This window comes from Balaenoptera musculus, chromosome 14 (assembly GCF_009873245.2).
Source record: "Balaenoptera musculus isolate JJ_BM4_2016_0621 chromosome 14, mBalMus1.pri.v3, whole genome shotgun sequence".
Classification (NCBI taxonomy): domain Eukaryota; kingdom Metazoa; phylum Chordata; class Mammalia; order Artiodactyla; family Balaenopteridae; genus Balaenoptera; species Balaenoptera musculus.
The window spans coordinates 22,305,314-22,324,607 of record NC_045798.1 but is presented as its reverse complement, the minus strand read 5'-3'; the positions used below and the strand labels follow the sequence as shown (position 1 = coordinate 22,324,607).

The window sequence follows — 19,294 nt, the reverse complement described above, 5'->3', positions numbered from 1 at the left end:
GGGTCTCCTCACTGTCCCAGAAGCCTGTCTATATCCCCCCCTTTCTCCCGCTTCCGACGCCTCATCCATCTTGTTGGCTCTCCGAGAGATCCAGCTTCATGGGCTGAGGGAAGGGAGGGCCATCTGTATTCCCCTCACTCAGCCCACTCTAAAGAGAAGAGCAGGTGCCGGTCCCAGAGGACTGGACAACCAGGCCAACAACCCTGGGAGCCACAGAGCAGGAAGGCGAGAGGAACAGGGCTCTGGAGTCAGGCAGAATCGAGTCTGAGCCCAGCTCTGCTGCCTGGGATGCTGCAGCAGGCACTCAAGCTATGCCTCTTGTCCCCATCTCTTAAGAGGGGACATCTCTCAGAGCTGTTGTCACCGAGTCAACACCTGGAATGTAGTAAGCATTCACTAAAAAGTTGCTAGAATCGTAATTTTGCTCAGACTCAGGCCCGAGCGCTTGTGCTACTGAACCGAGGAAGCAGGTGGGGAGGCTCAGGCCAGCAAGTGGTCCCCGGTACTCACGAGGCCGTGCGGGGCGGCAGGCTCTTGTGCACGACGCCCCGGCCCCCCTCCACAAAGGCGCTGGGCGGCTTGTGGTAGACGGAGGCCAGGGTGCCGATGTAGCAGATGAGCTCGTCCAGCAGCGTGGGCTCGATGAGGTCTGTCTCTTCCGAGATGAGCGGCTTCTCCGCCAGCACCACCTCCTTGGCAGCCACGGGGTCCGTGGAGAGCAGGCGCCAGTAGATGTAGCCGCGGTCTCGCAGGTCCGGGTTGTCTGAGTCCTGGGAGGTGATGAGAAGCCAGTGAAACTCAGAGCAACCAGGTGAGGGGAAGGGGGAGCCCCATCCGTAGTCCCACGACACGGGTGGGATCACAGGGCGACTGATGATGGCAACCTGAGAACTGGCGGGAGCACACCCGTAAACCGCTTGAACAGATGTGGCCCAGCCCCCCAGTTTCCCCCCAGCCCGCTCCTGCCTCTGTTCCCTGCCTCCTCCACCATCTGCCCTCCCGGTTCTCAGGGACTTCCCTCTCCTCTCTCATTTATGGTCTGGCTCAAAGTCACCACCTGCCCCCGCCCCACCTCTATTTGATTGTGACTGAGCTCCTTGAGCAGGGATCCTGGAATGCTCTGGGGCCAAACTCCAGTGGTGCCAGTTTTAGGGGCAGGACCACCCAGGTCTGGCTCCTTGGACTGAAGCTCCCTCCGTGGAACAAGGGCTGTGCTGGGCACAGCAGGGAGGCTGCGCACCCACCTGAGTGGCCAAGCTGAGGACCTGCTGCACCAGCTCCTGGGTCTCTGTCGGCTTCTTCAGAAAGAGTTTCACGATGGCTGTCAGCAGCTGCAGCTGGACCTGCAGGAAGACAGAGAGGAGGCGAGGAAGGAGTGTAAGCTTCTTGTGGGGACAGTAGGAAACCAGGTGAGGACCTCAGAGAGGGAAAACGATGTTCAAAGACTGAGAACAGCTTTCCTGGGTTTGGGGTTAGCCATGCAAACAGGCCAAGTCCAGCAGGGGTGAGGTAGTGCTGAGAAGCCTGGACCTTGGCCCGACTGCTCAGGAAGGAGCTGGCCACGGTGCTATCTGGCAACCCCAGGCAGGCGGAGGCTGCTGCGCAGTGCTAGGGTCCCAGAAACCCATCAGGGCTCCAGGCCTCACAGCCTTCAGGAGCTCGCAGCTTACGGAGGCAACACGTGTGCCTGGTATGCTTATTAAAGACCATCTGCCAACAAGTGGAACAGGTGCCAGGGATGCCCAGCAGACTGGGGCAGCAGGGCTCACACAGTCAGCCTGTTGTGAGTAACTGTGCTTCCACCAGAGGGCGGGAACCATTCCTGCCCCGCCCCCACCAGCCCCACCTCTCACCTGCCACTGCCTTCACCTGAACATGCCTCCTGTGCCCCCTCCCACTTCTGTAGCCTCTTGTCCCCCTCACTGGCGCCACCCCACAGTACTGGAAATGCTTTCCAGCCACAGGGCCGCCCTGCGGAGAGATCTCCTTGAGGGCAGGGATCGTGTCTGTCACTGCTGCATCCCTGGCTATTGTTCATTCTAGTGCCTGGTGTGTAACAGGCACTTAAGAAAAACCTGCTGACTAAAAACACACCTCTGAAGAACAATTCTCTGTGCATAGCCCTTCCTTAGCCCCATCGCATTTTGTCAGTCCTGGGACAAGAGGACAGCCTGAGGCTCCCCGGACTGTGCTAGGGACAGGCCTGCGGCAGAAGGGTGGCAACGGGGCTGGTTGCACCTCCTGGGCCTGTCCGGCAGGAGGGAACTTACAAAAACAAATGGCTTAGCTGCCCTGGTATGCAGGGCGGGCTGACAGCAGGAGGCAGGATTGAGGGGATGCAGTCTGTTTCTGGGACTAAGCATCCAGAGTCCCTGCAATCTGGTGACACACGGGCCAATGGCAGAGGAGCAGGCTAGCTGTGTCCAAGGCAGGAGGCGGCTCGGGGACTGGCTTTCAGACCTGGCTCGAGTCCCTGGCTGGGTAGCCTAGAGAAAGCCACTTACCCTCAGTCGTTGAGGGAGAGGTGTGGCCTACCTCAGGGGGTTCTTGTGAGCTCTGAAGACGCAATCAGTGGAAGCTTACTTGGAGCCAGAGTTAGACCACACCTCATTTGAACTCTGATTCTACCACTTCCCAGCTGGTGACCCTGGACGAGCTATTTAACTTCTGAGTCTGTTTCCTCATCTATAAAATGGAGGCAACACTTCACAGAGTTGATGGGAAGAGTCAATGAGACAACAAACGGAAAGAACTGACTGTGTCCTCTGCTCAATGCACAACAGCTGTCATCATCGTCAACGTCACCACAACTGCCACACAGGGACTCTTTACCAAGTTCTCCCCAACCCCAGGCAGCTGGCTGCCAGCGCTCATTCATCACTGTCGGGTCTGCAGTGCTGCCTGGGAACAGGGCTGCCTCAGCTCCCTACCTAGTCTCCCCACACACACACTGAGGCCCCCGTTCGCCTGCAGGTCAGGGCAGTCCCCCTGCCAAGATGCTGCTGCCCCTCCCCTCAGACAGGCCAGACGCAGCGCTCCCTGTCCACGGCTGGAGAGGCTTAGGAGCCAGGACGAGGGGGCTCAAAGAGACAATCTAAAATAAGTTCCTAGGACTTCCCTAGTGACGCAGTGGTTAAGAATCCGCCTGCCAATGCAGGGGACACAGGTTTGAGCCCTGGTTCGGGAAGATCCCACATGCCGCAGAGCAACTAAGTCCGTGCACCACAACTACTGAGCCCACGGTCCGCAACTTAGAGAAAGCCAGCACAGCAACGAAGACCCAATGCAGCCAAAAATAAATAAATAAAATAAGTTTCCAAACTGCAAAGCATTAAGTATTCTTATAAAAGCTCTGAACTGTGCTGTGAACCCAGGAGGCAAAGGAAGCAGGCCACCTAATTAAAACACCATCACCACCCAACTACTGTTTGCTGAGCGCTGGAGTGGGCAGTTTACACACAACATCCAATAAGCTTTGCAGGAACCCTGTGCTAGAGATGAGGAAATGGGCTTGGCGGGTTTAACGCTCCAGATCCTACAATGGGGGAGGAGCCACAGGCAGAAACACCCCCACAGGGCATCCTCTGCAGTCATCCCAGCAGGACCCGACTACAGGAGCAGAAACCAGCCCAGACTGGGCCTTGCTTCTCAGACAAAGGAGGGAGGCTGGTGCGGTGGAAGTGGAGGCAGCCCTGGGGCAGGCTGCCAGCTGGACGTGGCAGGTGGCAGTGGGAGTCGGTGGGAATTACTATTATTATTTTGTGACGGACACCTGTTGTTTTTCCCACCCCGCATCCATTCGATCTTCTGGCTTTGAAACGCTGGCTTTCCCTCAGAGAACTGTCCTTCTCTCTGGCCCTCTCAATCCACAGAGACAGGGACTGGCTCAGGGTAATGCAAACAGGCTGAACTGTTGCTGGAACCACTGAGGGGAAGGCAGTTACGGGGTTGCTAAGTGAGAAGGGCATAGCCTGGAAGCACTGACCCCTCACAAGCTTCACTGGTGGGGAGCCTGCCCAAGGACAACGCCACCCAAGGAAGGCACAGACAGCCCCGCTGCCACCGCCCACACACCTTCACCCAGTGGTGCAGAAGAGAGAACGCTCCTTGGACTCAGCTACAGGAACCCATAGGTCCCCTTTTCTGCCTGGACAAGTGTGCTTTTAAACCAATTCTGACCAACACCGACACCACCATTAATGAGTGCTTCTAATTTAGGGGCTGCGCACATGTTAGGGACATTACACAAAGCATCCCATTTAACTTTCACAGCACAGGATGAGGGAAAGTCTTATGACTCTCATTTTGTAAATGAGGAAATTGAGGCTCAGACAGGTGAAGGGTTAGCATAAAGGCAGCAAGCCAGGAAGGGGCAGAAGAGGGGTTTGGACTCTGGTATCTCCGAGTCAACGTCCAGGGTCTGACCCACTGGGTTCCACTGCGCCAGCTGGGCAGCTAAGATTTCTGTGCTCACAGACATTTTAAAGGCCCCACGTGCATGAGCAGACAGTTCACGTAAGAGGGAATACAAATGTACAGATGTTCAACCCCACTCAAAACAGAAATGCAAACAAAACTATACCAAGGTACCATTTGTTATCAATCAGATAGGTAAAAATAAAGTCTGAGCATGCACTAGGCTGGCAAAGGAGGTAAGGAGAGGACTCTCCCACCTCTGAGACAGGAGTGTAAACCAGAACAATCTCCACACCAAGGGAAATCTGCTACAGCAACCTGAACCTGCAATGCACGGGCCCTTCTACCTAGCATCGTGCTTCTAAGAATTCACCCTCCAGCTGCACATGCAGATGTGCTTTCCACAGGTTATTCACAGCAGTACTGTTTAAAAGAGCAGAAGGTTGGACACCTAAATATCCGTCAGGGGAGGCTGGTTAAACAAACATGGTCCTTTTGCATGAAGGACTCCTCTGAAACTGTAAATTAATAAATTAATAATGGCATAAATTAATAATTAATAATGGCATGGCCTTCAAATGTATTTTTAAGGGAAAAATGAAAGGTACCGAACAGTTTCAATTTGTATAGTTTACTATCAGTATTTAAAAATAAGTGAGGGGACTTTCCTGGTGGTGCAGTGGTTAAGAATCTGCCTGCCAATGCAGGGGACACGGGTTCGAGCCCTGGTCCAGGAAGATCCCACATGCCACGGAGCAACTAAGCCCGTGTGCCACAACTACTGAGCCTGCGCTCTAGAGCCCGAAAGCCACAACTACTGAGCCTGTGTAGCACAACTACTGAAGCCCGTGTGCCTAGAGCCCGTGCTCCGCAACAAGAGAAGCCACTGCAATGAGAAGCCTGCGTGCCGCAACGAACAGTAGCCCCTGCTCGCCGCAACTAGAGAAAGCCCGCGCGCAGCAACAAAGACCCAACACAGCCAAAAATAAATAAATAAATAAATAAATAAATCTTAAAAAAAGTGAGAAGGAAATATATATATATAGTCGATCCTCATTATTCACAGAGGACACATATGCAAATTTGTCTGCTTGCTAAAATTTACTGGTGACCCTGAAATCAGTGCTTGTGGCATTTTCACGGTCATTCACAGACGTGCATAGCAGGGAAAAATTCGAGTTGCCTGAAGTACACATCCCCAGCTGAGGTCGAGTGAGGCGGTGCCCTGCCGTCTGTCTCAGCTCTCATATTGTAAACAAGTGACTTCTTCACAGTCTACTTACTGCCATGTCTTTCACATTTTGGTGCTTTCTGTTGGTGATTTTGCTGTTTAAAATGCCCCCACCTCTCCCCCAGTGTAGTGCTAAAGCGCTGTCTGGTGTTCCTAAGCGCAAGAAGGCTGTGATGTGCCTTTTAGAGAAAATAAATGTGTTAGATGAGCTTTGTTCAGGCGTGAGTTACAATGCTGCTGGCTATGAGTTCAATGCTAATGAATCAACAGTATATATTAAATAAGGTGTCTCTAAACAGAGACACACATAAAACAAGGTTTACCTTGACCAGCTGATAAAAATGCTGTGACTGGGGTTTGTAGGAACCCAACTCTATATTTCTCCTGGGAGCAATGGTTTAGCACTTACTAAATCAGTGTTTGACTTTATGGAATATAAGTACCACAAACGATGAAAATTGACTATTCATGTCTCTGTAGAGGAACTGGCTGGTGTGTTCCTAAACTCCCTCTCTGGAAGTACCCGCAAGAAACCAATAAATAACATGGTGTTCTCCAGGAGAACTTGTGACCAGGAAAGTGGTAGGAAACAGAATTTTCACTATATATCCTTTTGTGTCTTTTCAATTTTGAACCAAGTCAATGTACTACCTATCCAAACATAAATACAAAATTAAAACAAAACCAGAAACTTTCGCAGTCTTCAATATCCACCACCACAGACTGTCCTCACATGTCCCCCTTAGGTACCGCAGTGTGGGAGCAAAGGGGCCACACCTGTCACCCATATGACACTCCGTGTCTGTCTGCACTGTCAGTGCAGTTTTAGGAGGGGCAGGGCCCTGAGGCCTGCTGGCTGAGAGGAGGGTTTCAGGGCAGGAGGGACCGCAGGTGCCCAAGTAGGCCACCCAACGTCTCACCTGGGTGCTCTCGTCATGGAAGCCCTCTAGGAAGCTCTCCAGCAGCTCATCCGCGTTGTCTATCCGCTCGGCGTACTCGCCCACAATCCAGATCATGGCGGCCCGGGCCTCAGGCTCGTCCAGGGAGTCCAGGTTCTCGCACAGCGTGGCGATCACACTCTCATACCTGGAGACCAGGGCACGGCCGGCACATGAGCACTGAGGGAGCCTGGGCCACCCAGGGGAGGCCCAGGAGGGGCCAACAGAGACGGGCAGCTGCTCCACAAGAGCCTGAGAGGCTGGTGAGTAACAGGATTTGAGTTTTATCCTTTACATTTTAGTTCTTATTTGGGCCTGGGGAGCAGAGCAGGGGCGGCTCAGGAGAAATAAGAAAAAAATAAAGGGTTTCTTTTGAGAATGCTGTTTGCGGCAAAAAATAAGGAAGAGGGAGAGGCTCCTCCTTGCTTTTCCTCCCCACCAGCCCGCCCCTGGCAGAGCCACAACACCCTCATGGGGCGGGGGGGCAGCCACGTACTTGTTGGGGTACTTGCGGAAGATGTCCTTGATGACCACGATGGCTTCCTGGACCACGTAGTTGACCTTGGTCTGGATGAGATCGAGCAGCGTGCTCACGCAGCGCTCGGCAGATTGCTGTGTGGGAAGAGGAGAGTGTGGGCAAGGCCTTGCACCCACTTCCAGCAGAACCTCTGACCAACATGCCTTGGTCAAGGGCTCAGTCACACCTTGCCCGCCTTCCTTTTCACAGCAGGAAAACAGGAGAACCCTCTCTGCAGGTAACAGGTGGGAGAATGCGTACAAAATGATGGTCCTGGGATGGCAGGGACACAGGGAGATAGAATTAGACTGAGGAGAAGGCCAGTAGAGCTTCTGAGAGCAGGGAGGGTCTATGGAGCTCTTCTAGGCCAAGCCCTGAGAGCAGGGCTTCACTTCTACTTGTTCCACAAAATGGGCTCCCGTGACCAAAAACATTTAGGAGGTCTCTGCTTGGACCAGCCCTCCCCACACCCCTCTACTCCATCACGCTGCACTAAGCTCTATGGGAGAGATTTCTCAGACTGCCATCACGGGTGCCAAACGGAAAACGTCTCAAGGGGCTGGGCTGAAGTGACCAGCTGTCCCAGATCCCCTAGCCTCCAGGAGACCCATTTAAGGAGAGTCAGATCAGTGATCAAGGAACCTCTCCAGAGGCAGAGAATGGGAGGGATGAAGTGCCAGGACACAGGGGTCTGAATGACCCTTGGGAATTTGAAGATAAGGGCACATGGACAGCTGAATCATGATACCTGCCAAAGCGTCCAACAGGCAGAGCCCCTGCCCCAAAGCTCCACAAAGTGAGAGCTAAGTCTACCAGGGCCACCACCAGCTTGGGCTGCCACACTGTCTTAGCTAATGCTGCAGGAGACCCCTGACGATGACGGGCTAATTTCATCTGCAGCAACTCAGAGGCCCAAGGGAGATTACAGATGAGAAGGAGCCTAACCAAATCTGTACCGTGGGTGCCTTGGGGGCTCCAGTTGTGACCCTCAGGCCTTCCTGGACCATGAGCAGCTGGCAGATTCTGCTGGAATCAGACTGGTTTCCTGGTTTCAGCTTCTTTTCCTTTCCTCCTTCCCCCCGCCAAGGACAGAGTCTCAGAGCCTCACCTCCACCTTGATGGCGCAACGGCCAATGGCTCGCACAGCCTTCCGTACAAAGTCCACATCCACCTCTGTCGCGTACTCTTTCAGCTCCGCCAACACCTGTGGCCCAAACAAAGATGCAGTTGGGGGGATCTGGCAGGGCAACCTCCTGGAACACCCCTGGGCTGTGGGTATGCACATACCCCTAGAAGGGTGGGATTCTGCCTCCTGTTCGAGGTGGAAGTTCCAAGGGAGGGAGAGAGCTGTCATGTGCCCCAAGAGGAAAACAGGAAGGACTAATTGGCAGGGATGGACAATCCTTAGTTTGGTTGATCTAGCTAACATATCCACCTAACTACCACTTCAATGGATGTGAAGTAATAACAGAGAGAACAAACTCTTTAATCACAAAAATATCAGTTAACATTTGTGGAGAGTTTGCTCACAGAGCCCACCTGGGCACCACCCTCTGCTGACCTGGGCGATGTTGGCCTGGGAGGCCAGGCGGATCATGATGTCCAGCTTCTCCAGCTTCACGTAGATGGGGTCATTGTACTTCACAAAGAACACCTTCATCTCGTGCTTCAGGATCTCAGGCCTGGTGGGGGGCAAGGTTGCCCGAAGAGCAAAGAGCAAGTCATAGGCCCTGTGAGAAAACCCTTCCACATTTGCTGGGACATTTCTGGGGTCGGACATGGAAACTGACATCCGTGAAAGCAGTCGCCCCCATGTCTGCACGCTCCTGGGCACAGGACCTGCCAACCAAGGTTCTGACCGGCCCCTGTGTGTCCAACCACATGCCAGGAAGGGAAGAGGGAATATGAGCAAGAAACAGTTCACATTCAAGAGGCCACAGGCATCAGGCAACAGGCTTGGGAGTCAGGCCTCAGTTCCAATCCTAGCTGGTGACCTCAGGCCCGTTTCCTCACTCACGGAATAGGAAGCGTTCTGTGTCGGAAGCATTACCTTTGCAGGCCCGAGTTGCCAGTCTTAGAAAGGCCTGGCATCTGGGAATTCACCTTTTGGGAGTGCTCTCACTGTTCCCTAAATGATAAAGGTGGTTAACTGTGCCTTGACTGTTTGTATAAACAACATGGTTTTTGCTGAACACCTGCTTTCCTTCTAGGAGCCTGGAATTTTGGTAGGTGTCAGGCAGAGGGTGCCTTTATCACTCGTCCCCCCCCAAAAAACCCAAGGTGCTAAGTCTCAAACAGGCATCCCTGGGCAGAAACATTACACACATGCTGCTGCACTGTCGCTGGGGGAGAAACATTCTCTGTGTGACCCCCCCCCCATGGGAAGCCTGCACGAGGATTCCTCCAGACTCCACCTGTCTTTCTCCCTCATGATCCAGCTGTGCAGCCCTACTAGGTCGATGATAAACCTCAGCTATGAAAACAATGATATGCTGTCTCCTGTGAGTCCTTCTAGTGAATCTCTAAGTGTGTGTGTGTGGGGGGCTGGTCCTGGGGATCCCGACACAGACACCTACATAACAGGGCTGTTGTGAGAGGTAGATGCAAAGCATCTAGCATGATCCATATCTGCCTCAGAGGAGGCACTTGCTAGGCAGGAACTGTCGCCAGTGTCATTGCTCCTCCCTCACCGGCACCACCCACCCCATTTTTCTTAGCTGAGGAAACCTGGGGGAGGAGGGGCCTGCCCTAGGTCACACATCTAGTGCTAATAAGGGCGGGAGCAAGATGAGAGTCACCACCCCTACCTGACTCCTACTCCCACACCCTTTCCAGAAAAGAGAGGAGGAACAAAAAGGAATGAGGACAGACGGTGAAGAGGCGAGAAGACCCAGCAAAGAGAAAGGAGGGACCCTGCCCAGGGTGGTCCTCAGTGCTGCTGAGCAGGCTGCGGGGAGGTTCTGGCAAAGCGAGGCAGGATCCTGAGCTGGGGGGCAGAAGCTGTGATTTCTGCCATCAGGACTCGGTACAAGCTGCCCAACAGCATGTTGGGCCTGGGTCTGGTGGTGCCTCAGCAACAGGGTCAACTTCTTAGGAGGTTTGCCTTGTTAAATATAGCACAGGGAGCCCCTCCTGCTGATTGGGATCCACAGGTCACGACACCTCACTAAACCCCACACTGCAACTGTAATCCCTAGTCTCATCCCTTTGTTCAGGCACTCAGAAAGCTTGCCCCAATTTACCTCCCAAACCTTTACAAATGTCTGAATTCCACTGATCTTTCTGGGCCCCCATGTGTGTACTAAGAACCAGACTGAAGCTATAAGGACAGGGAGCATGTGTGGTCTTCCACACATGCTCCCTGCCCACAAGAGGCCCTTGTTCTGCTTTTGAGTTAGTTGCTGATCCAGCCATTTGACCAAAGAGGCTGGAAGTAGAACTGCAGAGTCTGGCCCCACTCCAGGGAGCTGCCCGGCACCCTTACTGGATCGGTCCTTGTTTTTTGGCCCAACCCACCCCAGGTGTCAGGTGCCTTCCCTCGAGCAGTGGCTCACTACTGTGGTCATTCTTACTGGGTGGATGGAAACTGGCTGCTCAGCATTCTGAGCGGCCCCGAGGCTGATGCAAAATCCATGGCGCCTCGTCTTGGAGTCCTCCAGCCTCTAGAGCTATGGACTCCTACCCAGAAAAAATGAGTATGCGCACACATACACGATCTTACAGCCTGTTTCAGGAAGGCTGTGTGGACTGTGCACCATCCACTCTCCATGGTTAAGAAGTGCACGCTCGCCTTTATCCGGCATGCTACCTGGTTAGGCTAAGCCAAGGTTTCCCAACCTCAGCACTACTGACATTTTGGTATGGATAGTTCTATGGGGGGGCAGAGCTGTCCTGTGCACTGTAGGATGTTGAGCAGCATCCCTGACTTCCACCCACTAGATGCCAGTAGCAGCCCCCACTGTGACAACCAAAAATGTCTCCAGACATTGTCAAATGTCCCCTGTGGGACAAAGATGCCGGTGGCTCAGAACCCCTGGGTTAAGCTGTTGAGACATCCTGCACGGTGACAGGTCAGTTTCCCTTCAGAGCCCCTGTTCCCAGCAGGAGATCCCCCCCCAGGGCACACACTACCCATATGTGGTGGTCCCAGTACCTTTTCTGCACGATGAGGTTGATGTTTCGCAGGGCCACGTACTGCAGCTCCGGCTCGGCCGACAGCAGTGTGACCAGGGGCGGGGCCAGCTTCTTGAGCAGCGTGCCGTAGTAGTCCAGGTCCTTGGACAACATCTCCATGAACTTCATCAGCACCTTCACAGCAGACAACACTACAGCGGAGTTGGCGTGGGAGAGCCTGGGGGTGACCCGCTCACAGATGCTGTGGTCCATTCCGAGGGGGACAAATAGCAGAGACAAGCAAGGGGAAACACCCTGTTTTTAGTTATCAAGATAGCATGTCTTCTGTAGGAGGAAGACCTAGCTCCTGGTTCTGTTTCCTGCTAACTGACCCCAAGCAGGTTAAAACCACTCTGAGCCTCAAGTTTCCTCATCTAAAAAAATGGAGATGATGATGCCAACTTCACACGGTTGCTGGGGGCTTAAATGAGACAATGCATGTACAGCACTGAGCACAGTGCCTGGCAGTCAGTAAACACTGGATGAATGTCAACTCACTCCCTTCTGTTGTGAGGGCATTCAAAAGGGGCAGGATACCATGTTGGTTAGGACCAAGAGTCACGGGAGACCCAGCTGGGTGACCTAGGTGATTTCTTCCACCTCCCTAGGCCAGAGTTTCCCTACCTGTAAAACGGGGACAATGATGGCGCTGCCTTCACAGAGTTTCTTTAAAGATTATCTAACGCGTAGGAAGCACCCAGCAAAGCCTCAGGCACCCAGTAAGAATTCAACGAGTGGTGGCTCTCATGCTGTCCACCTCTTTCCTCAGCCCGCAGTGACCTAGATCTCTCTGTCAGCTCCCAGGTCAGGCCCTGGCTTCTGTTCTGTGCCCTCAGAGAGCAGTGAGCTGACTGCCCAAAGCAACACCACTGCCAACCTGGCTCTGTATCTGAGGATGGTCTGTGGGGCAAGGCCTGGAAAGAAGCCCCCTGCAGGCCTGGGGCCAGCTCATGGTTGGAGCCTCCCACCCCGGGGCCCGGTGAGGCCGGCAAGCAAGGGCAGCCTCTTACCTCTGGGCCTCCCGGTCGTCCTTGGGTGTGTAGTTGGCCAGGCAGTCCAGGATGAAGATCTGGCCCCACTCGGTGCACTCGTTCAGGGCCGTCAGCAGCTTGTTAATGGACTGCGGGTTCAGGTCGAGCAGGTTGCTGCTGGGGTGAGACTCGGCAATCTCCGAGAGGGCAGCCACTGCGTTTGCCACCACCTGGTTGAGAGGGTGGAAGGGGCAGAGGCTGGGACGCTGCTCTCAGGCCAGGGAGGCAATGAGGCTAATGATGTTGGCCAGTCAGAGCTCCAACATCCTGAAAGGAATATGACCTGAAGGGCAGGGTCTGGAGCACCGAGACCCACTCCAAGCACGCACCCTACTGACTCCTCTGTAAGCTGAAACTAAAGTCAGTGCACCTGCCAATAAAGAAAAACACAAAACAAGAAAGATCTAGCTCCAAGTTCCTACAAAAAATAGCGCTCCCTGCTACCTAACACGCAGTACCGCTCTACCAGTTACAGCAGCTCACTGTGGGAGCTGACAACTGTGCTTCTCAGAGCTAGAAGGTTCCTCCTGCAGAGCCCCTCGGGGGCTGGAGAGGCTAGAGCACAGAGGGGTTGCCAGGTGAAGCTCTGGGCCTGCAACCCAGTTCCACCAGAGCAGTTGTTTTCATGTGTGTTCCGCGTGGTTTTCAACTTTCCCGTAACCAAGCAGTGCTCCCATGGCCATCGCCGTACTGGCCACTCGGCACCCGTGTGTGATCAGTGTTTCAGAGAGACACAGAATGAGACGTCTCAGCCAGGTGGGTTGTACATTTCATTTTAAACATGGCCCTACCGAACTGTTCTCCAAACTGCTGCCATCACCAGCCGTGAGGAGACCAGCTCCCCTCCCAGCTGTGTTCTGGTGCCCTGTCCTCCAGGCTACACTACTTCAAGGGTGATTCTCTACAACCCTGCAAAGAAGTGGGGAAAGGGAGAAGTACCTCACATTCAGAGCTCTCTGACAGTCTTGGTGAGAGGACGGTGACAATGACAGTGACTGGAAGGGGAAGGAGGGTACTAGTCTTGGGTGCACACCCACTGTATGCCAGGCACATTACCTTAATGGCTTAAGCCTCCTAACACCCCCGGCAGCCATGCAGAATTAGATCCATCTTACTGATGAAGAAAAGAGGACTCTGGAAGGTTAGGCAGGATGCCTGAGGTCACACAGCTCCTTAGAGAGGGCTGTACAGAGAAGGGAATCCAGGTCTAGCTCACTCCAAAGATGGCGCCCAAACCACTGCGGGTAGGAAAACAGCTAGCCCACCCCGCAGGGCTCTGACTTCCAAGAACTGGGGCTGCCTGGTGGAGGGTCAAGCAGAGGTCTTCCCAAGCAACCCTGGAGGTGGTGGAGGTGGCAGGGTGGGTGGCAGAGACTTACCATGGGGTTAGAGTCAGAGATGAGGTCTTTAAGGGTATCCAGGAAGCCCTGGTCCTCTACCAGCTGGGCATTGATGTCGTGGAGCTTGGCCACGCACACGGCCGCCGTCTTGCGCACATATGGGTCCTCGTCCTTCAGGCACTTCCGGAGTGGCTCGCACAGGTACTCTGTGATCTTGTCAACGCGGATGCAGCCCATGGTCCGCACAGCCAGAGCCCGGATCAGGGGGTTGGGGTCCTCACAGTCCTGAGGGAAACCAGCCATTGGCCGGGGGCAGGGGTGAACTGAGCAACATTAGACAGCTGTTGTGGGATCTCCCACCGACTGCGGCCAACAGCACCAAAAGTAAGTGCCATGTGTGGGCACGTAGCATCTGCCAGATACCAGGCTTTGCACTGTTCCCTCTGATCCTCACAGCAGACACACAATACTGTTCCCATTTCACAGGTGAGGGAGCTGAGGCCCTCAGGAAGGTCGGGAGCTCACCCGGTCACAGAGCAGAGCCACAATTCAAGCCGTGTCCACCTAGCACCACAACCCTCAATCTTCCCACTGGGCCACAGAACCCTCATTCGCCCACATCTAAGCATCGACAGGGCTGGGGAGCTAAGGTTTTAAAGGTGCACAGAGCTGACAACGCAAGTCCCTGTTTCTCCTCAATCTGGAGGACAGAACATGCAGAAAGGAGCGAAGTCTAGAAGGGCAATACGGAAGCCCTCAGACACATGCTGCATCCTGAGCTGGCAAATGACACAGGGCCATGGCTCACCCCAGGGCACACGGGGATCAAAAGGCCTGGGGCTACGTCACATGGAATGAGTTAGCAGGGTCTGTAGCATCAGATTTTCTGGAGACAACGGGAGCCCTCTGCTGGAGGAAGAGGCCCCCAGGCTGGGAGTCAGACGGCCTGGAAAGGATCCTCCGTGTTTCTACCCAGGGCTGTAGCGCCCCACCCTGGGAGACTGAGGGGAGATGGAGCAGAGAGCACCCCAGCCCCACACCAAGCTTCTACTTACCTTCACAAAGGTGTTGACGGCCATGATGGCCATGTCAGGCTGACTCTTGGCATAGTTCATCAAGTACAGGTACACCAGCTTCTTCAGTTCCAGGTTGTCCGTCTGCATACAGTTCACCACGTCGGGGAAGAGGGCACTGGAAGGTCAAAGCAGCGTCAATGTGGGAAAGGTGAAAAAAAAGAAGAGGAAGACTTTTCAGGCAGCTAATGGGGGCTGGGGAGGAGGGTGAGTGGGAAGGAGGGAAGGAAAATATAACAGGACTTCTTAGTAAAAGGCAGGGCAACAGCTCCATTACCGTGAACATCTGTTGGTAGAAATGGAATTCCAAAGGGTGACTTTAAAAGCAAAAAAGTCCTCTGTTCTTTACACAGGGTTCAAACATGAGCTCTAGAGCCCATCTGACCTGGCTCAAACCCAGCTCTGCCTCTTGCTGGCTGAATCAAGTTGGGAAAATTCTTTTATCCCCAGTTTCAGCTTCCTCATTTGCAAGAAAGATATAACAAAACCCCATTTCACAGGGCCCTTGTGATAATTGAAAGAGACAACATACTTAAGGTATCTAGTCCTTGACATCTAGGAGGTGCTACAGAAATGAAAACGATTGTTTTTCCTTCTCTGATACTTGACATGGCCGCTTATATTGGGCTGCTGGTTGCAGAGGGCTTAGGGGAGCAGGGGTGGGCTGGGCTGCAGTCACTACAAGGCACCCACTAAGAACCAGCCCGTGTGTACAGAGCACACGCTACACGCCAGGCTTGGTGCTAGGGGCTTTACATAATGATCTTGTTTAACAGCCCTGAGAAGTCAGTGGATTACCCCCACTTTACGGAAGACAATACTGAGGTTCACAAATATCAAACAATTGCCTAAGGCACCAGGTCTGAGTCCAAAGCCCGTGCTCAGGACCGCTGTTATACTGGGCAGAACCCTTCCCAACATGGTACCCCACAGTCCCAGGGTCACAGGCCCCTTGACATGTGAAATATGGTTAGTGGTCAATTTTCTGTCTCTGGAATTATCTATCACCTCCCTTCTCAATTTTCGTGATTTTATGGGCAAGGACCCGGTAACACAGACTTAAAAGGTCAAAGCGAATTTCCTGAGCCCCGACAGGCAGGAGAGTCCAGTCAGTGCTGAAGCTGATGCATCACCTTGGAAGACGACGAACCAGGAAGGGGGGGAGCTGAGAGGCCTGACTTGCTCTTTTGGGCCCGTTACATCAGCACAACAAGCCCATTTGAGATGACAGAGGTGCCTCCTCTGTGACAGGGGTGTTCTGGTTGAAGGAAAGCAGCTTTGTCCTGGGAAGAATCTGTCTTGGAAGGAGGCCCAGTTTTCCAGCAGACACCTGATTCCTTTGCCGCTGTGTCCTCAGCAGGTTTCTCTGCAGAACTGTTTCTACTGTGTGCTGTCAGGAGGCCCCTTGCTGAGCATGGCAATGGGACAGGGAAATCCATGGAGAAGTCTGGAGCTGTGGGTTCCTGCTGAGGGATCCAGATGGGGAGCTGCTCCACGTGAGCATCCAGGCCTATGAGGCACAGGACTGGGCACCAAAGGGGCCCAAACGAGAGGGAATGGGGGAAAGCACCCTGGGTCTGGATTTCAGATGGGCTGAGCATGAGTCCAGTTCCGCCATTAACCACGTGACCATGGGGCAGTCATTGTTTCTGGTTTCTTTGGAAGGAAAAATATCCTTACCTACAGTATGGGAATTGCCAGGAAAACATTTAAAAGTGTTTTGCTGACTCTCAAACACTGTGCAAGTGTTAAGTTGTCATAGAACCCAGTTCCTGTCCTTGGGGACTCAACAATGTGGTGGGCAGGTAAGCACAAGTATACATAAGAAGAGGACAGTCTACAATTAGTGCCAGGCGACAGGAACACAGCAAATGCTGCATGTTCAGGGTAGTCAGCTGGCATGATGAGGGAGGCAGCAGTGTAAATGGACAAGAGGAAGGGACGTTCCAGGCTGGGGAGATGCATGAACAAAGGAGTGGCCACAATTCAACATGTGATCTGCTCTGGCAACAGATGCACACCAGATGCACCAGGCTGCAAACTGACAACAAATTTAACAAGCCCAACGTGCAGGTGTGTTTTACTTGCACAGTGTTTGTTTGTTTAGTATTATCTGGCAATTTTTTTTTTTTTTTTTTTGGCCACACCACATGGCTTGTGGGATCTTAGTTCCCTGACCAGGGATTGAACCCGGGGCCACAGCAGTGAAAGCGCCAAGTCTTAACCACTGGACTGCCAGGGAATTCCCTCATCTGGCAATCTAAAACAAGAAGATTTAAAATGAAAAATCCAGAATCCCTGTTCTTTTTAAAAACCAAAAGACCTGGTCCCACTGGGGTCATTTTCCCCAGCAGGCAGCATCCTCTGGAGTTTCTGACAGGGCTCACAGCACATCCACTGCATTGCCTGTTGCTTTTTCGGCCCAGCCCACTTCACTTGCTCCATTACTGCCTGACCCCATCAACATTTGAGCGCATGACCCCTCTGCAAACAAAACCTTCTATTTGGAAAGATCTGTGAAGGGAGCTACACCAGGGGAGACATGGGTCCCTAGGGATACCTTTAAGGAGGGACTGAACTGGACCCAAACTCAAAAGCTTCCCTCTGTCAGCTGCCTCCAGCTGCCAGCCGGCCTACTCCTGCACACCTGACGTCTTTGCCCACGGTCATGGACGCAATCACTTTCTTCACCGCCTCCTTCTTCTTCTCCTTCTTGTCACTGTTCAGCTCTGCCTTCAGCTCGAAGATCTCCCCTAAAAAAGGAGGCAGCATGAGTGATCCATTTCCACTCTGCCAAGGGGCGATTCCCAGTCCCCAACTTCCAAAAGAATGGGAGGGAGGCAGGGAAGACACTCTGTGCTGCCCGTTGAAGGCAGCTTCAGGCCCTGGCCCTGGGTGGGCAGGCAGCAAGGGAAACAACTCTGAATTACCAGGATGGAAGGTTGGAGATCATGTCAGATTGAGGGGAGAGGAGCCATGGAAACTACAGAGGTTCTGAGGGAGACAAAAAGTGTGCTGCCAGGTCCTGCTCAGCCAGAGGGCTAAAAACATGCCGAGGGAAGCAAAGCTCTCCTCAGCCACCCTCACCCAAAGCCCTCAAAGCAGCGTGGGATGGAACCTGGGGACCTAAAGTTTGAGGGAAAAGGGCAGGATTTGCTCAGTTTCAACACATAGGCTTTTCCTGTTTTCCTAGAGCTTCGAGTTAAAAGAGCTCACTCAGGGTTTCACTTCCTGAGCCACAAGCGGTTGCTCGGCTCTGAAAATGAGAATTCAGCTGTCCCACGAGGGCTCTAGCACTTAATAAACTGTTCTTAAGAACTTGATGATCTAGAAAAAGCAAACGAGGAAGTAGGACTGTTCAGGGCCCTGCCATGGAGAGGTAGTCAGGGGCCTGATAACCCCAATAACAGGTTAAGAGGGCAGATGCTGGAGCGAGACAGGCCTCCTGCCCTCAAACCAGCTGCAGCCAGCCTTTCCTGAGCCTTTCTCTAAGCCAGGCACCTCCCTAACTTCTTCCCACACCTCTTCTCGTTGCATCCTCACAACAACTCCACACTTGCCCCCATTTTGCAGATGAGCAAATGGAGGCTAGAAGAGGTTCAGGAACTTGCCCAAGGACACAGCCATGAGGAGGAAGGCTAAGATTCAAAACCAGGTCTGCCAGCTCCAAAGCCCATGTGCTCTGGCCGACCCAGGACATTCACCCTGCTTCTCTGAAACCATTTCCTTGTCTGTACGCTCTGCCTTGCCTGGGGCCTTGACTCTTCTCATGTAATAGATGCAAAACACTCGGCTCAGTGCCTTGCACTCAGTGGCCTGCATTAAAGGTGGTTGCTATTATTACTAACTTACCACGTGAACCTCTGTCTTGGCTCCCTCTTTTGTAGGAGAGTCCCAGGCTCCCCTCTCAAGTTACTTGGGTTGGGGGTGAAGCAGAAACTATCATGTGGGGGGAAGTGCTAGAAGAAGTTCTAGATGGATTTACAGTGAAAAAAAGAAAACTAACAGGGTTTTTTTGTTTTGTTCTTTTTTTTTTTTTTTTTTAATTTATTTATTTATTTATTCATTTATTTTTGGCTGTGTTGGGTCTTCGTTTCTGTGCGAGGGCTTTCTCTAGTTGCGGCAAGTGGGAGCCACTCTTCATCGCGGTGCGCGGGCCTCTCACTCTCGTGGCCTCTCTTGTTGTGGAGCACAGGCTCCAGACGCGCAGGCTCAGTAGTTGTGGCACGTGGGCTCAGCTGCTCCACGGCATGTGGGATCTTCCCAGACCAGGGCTCGAACCCGTGTCCCCTGCATTAGCAGGCAGATTCTCAACCACTGCACCACCAGGGAAGCCCTGTTTTGTTCTTTTTTAAAAAATTTTTTTAATGACTGAGCAATGTGGTGTTCAGCAAAGAACTTGAGATGAGAGACCGTAAGCAGGTTAAATAAGAACAATCATGCAGCACAGCCTGGGCAAGGCCACACTGAGGATATTGCTCAACAGAGCCAGAAGGAATCTGCAGACCTTGCAGTTCAAATCCAAGGCTCTGGAGAGCTGAAGGAACACACGCCCTTCTCCTCCAAGAGACTAAG

General features: G+C 53.1%; 1 protein-coding gene across 5 annotated transcripts in view; it reads right to left on the bottom strand.

Annotated features, from left to right (window-relative positions):
* Positions 1–19,294, bottom strand: part of AP1B1 (adaptor related protein complex 1 subunit beta 1) — a 52,402-nt gene that overhangs the window by 11,538 nt on the left and 21,570 nt on the right. For all 5 annotated transcript variants that reach the window (XM_036822940.1, XM_036822942.1, XM_036822943.1 and 2 more), the window contains exons 3-13: positions 17,367–17,472; positions 14,702–14,837; positions 13,686–13,931; positions 12,286–12,476; positions 11,256–11,477; positions 8,664–8,784; positions 8,211–8,306; positions 7,082–7,197; positions 6,568–6,733; positions 1,245–1,343; positions 511–770 (exon numbers count right to left, since the gene is read on the bottom strand). In XM_036822940.1, the coding sequence (XP_036678835.1) occupies positions 511–770; positions 1,245–1,343; positions 6,568–6,733; positions 7,082–7,197; positions 8,211–8,306; positions 8,664–8,784; positions 11,256–11,477; positions 12,286–12,476; positions 13,686–13,931; positions 14,702–14,837; positions 17,367–17,472 (1,759 nt within the window). The remainder of the gene's footprint in view (positions 1–510; positions 771–1,244; positions 1,344–6,567; positions 6,734–7,081; positions 7,198–8,210; positions 8,307–8,663; positions 8,785–11,255; positions 11,478–12,285; positions 12,477–13,685; positions 13,932–14,701; positions 14,838–17,366; positions 17,473–19,294) is intronic.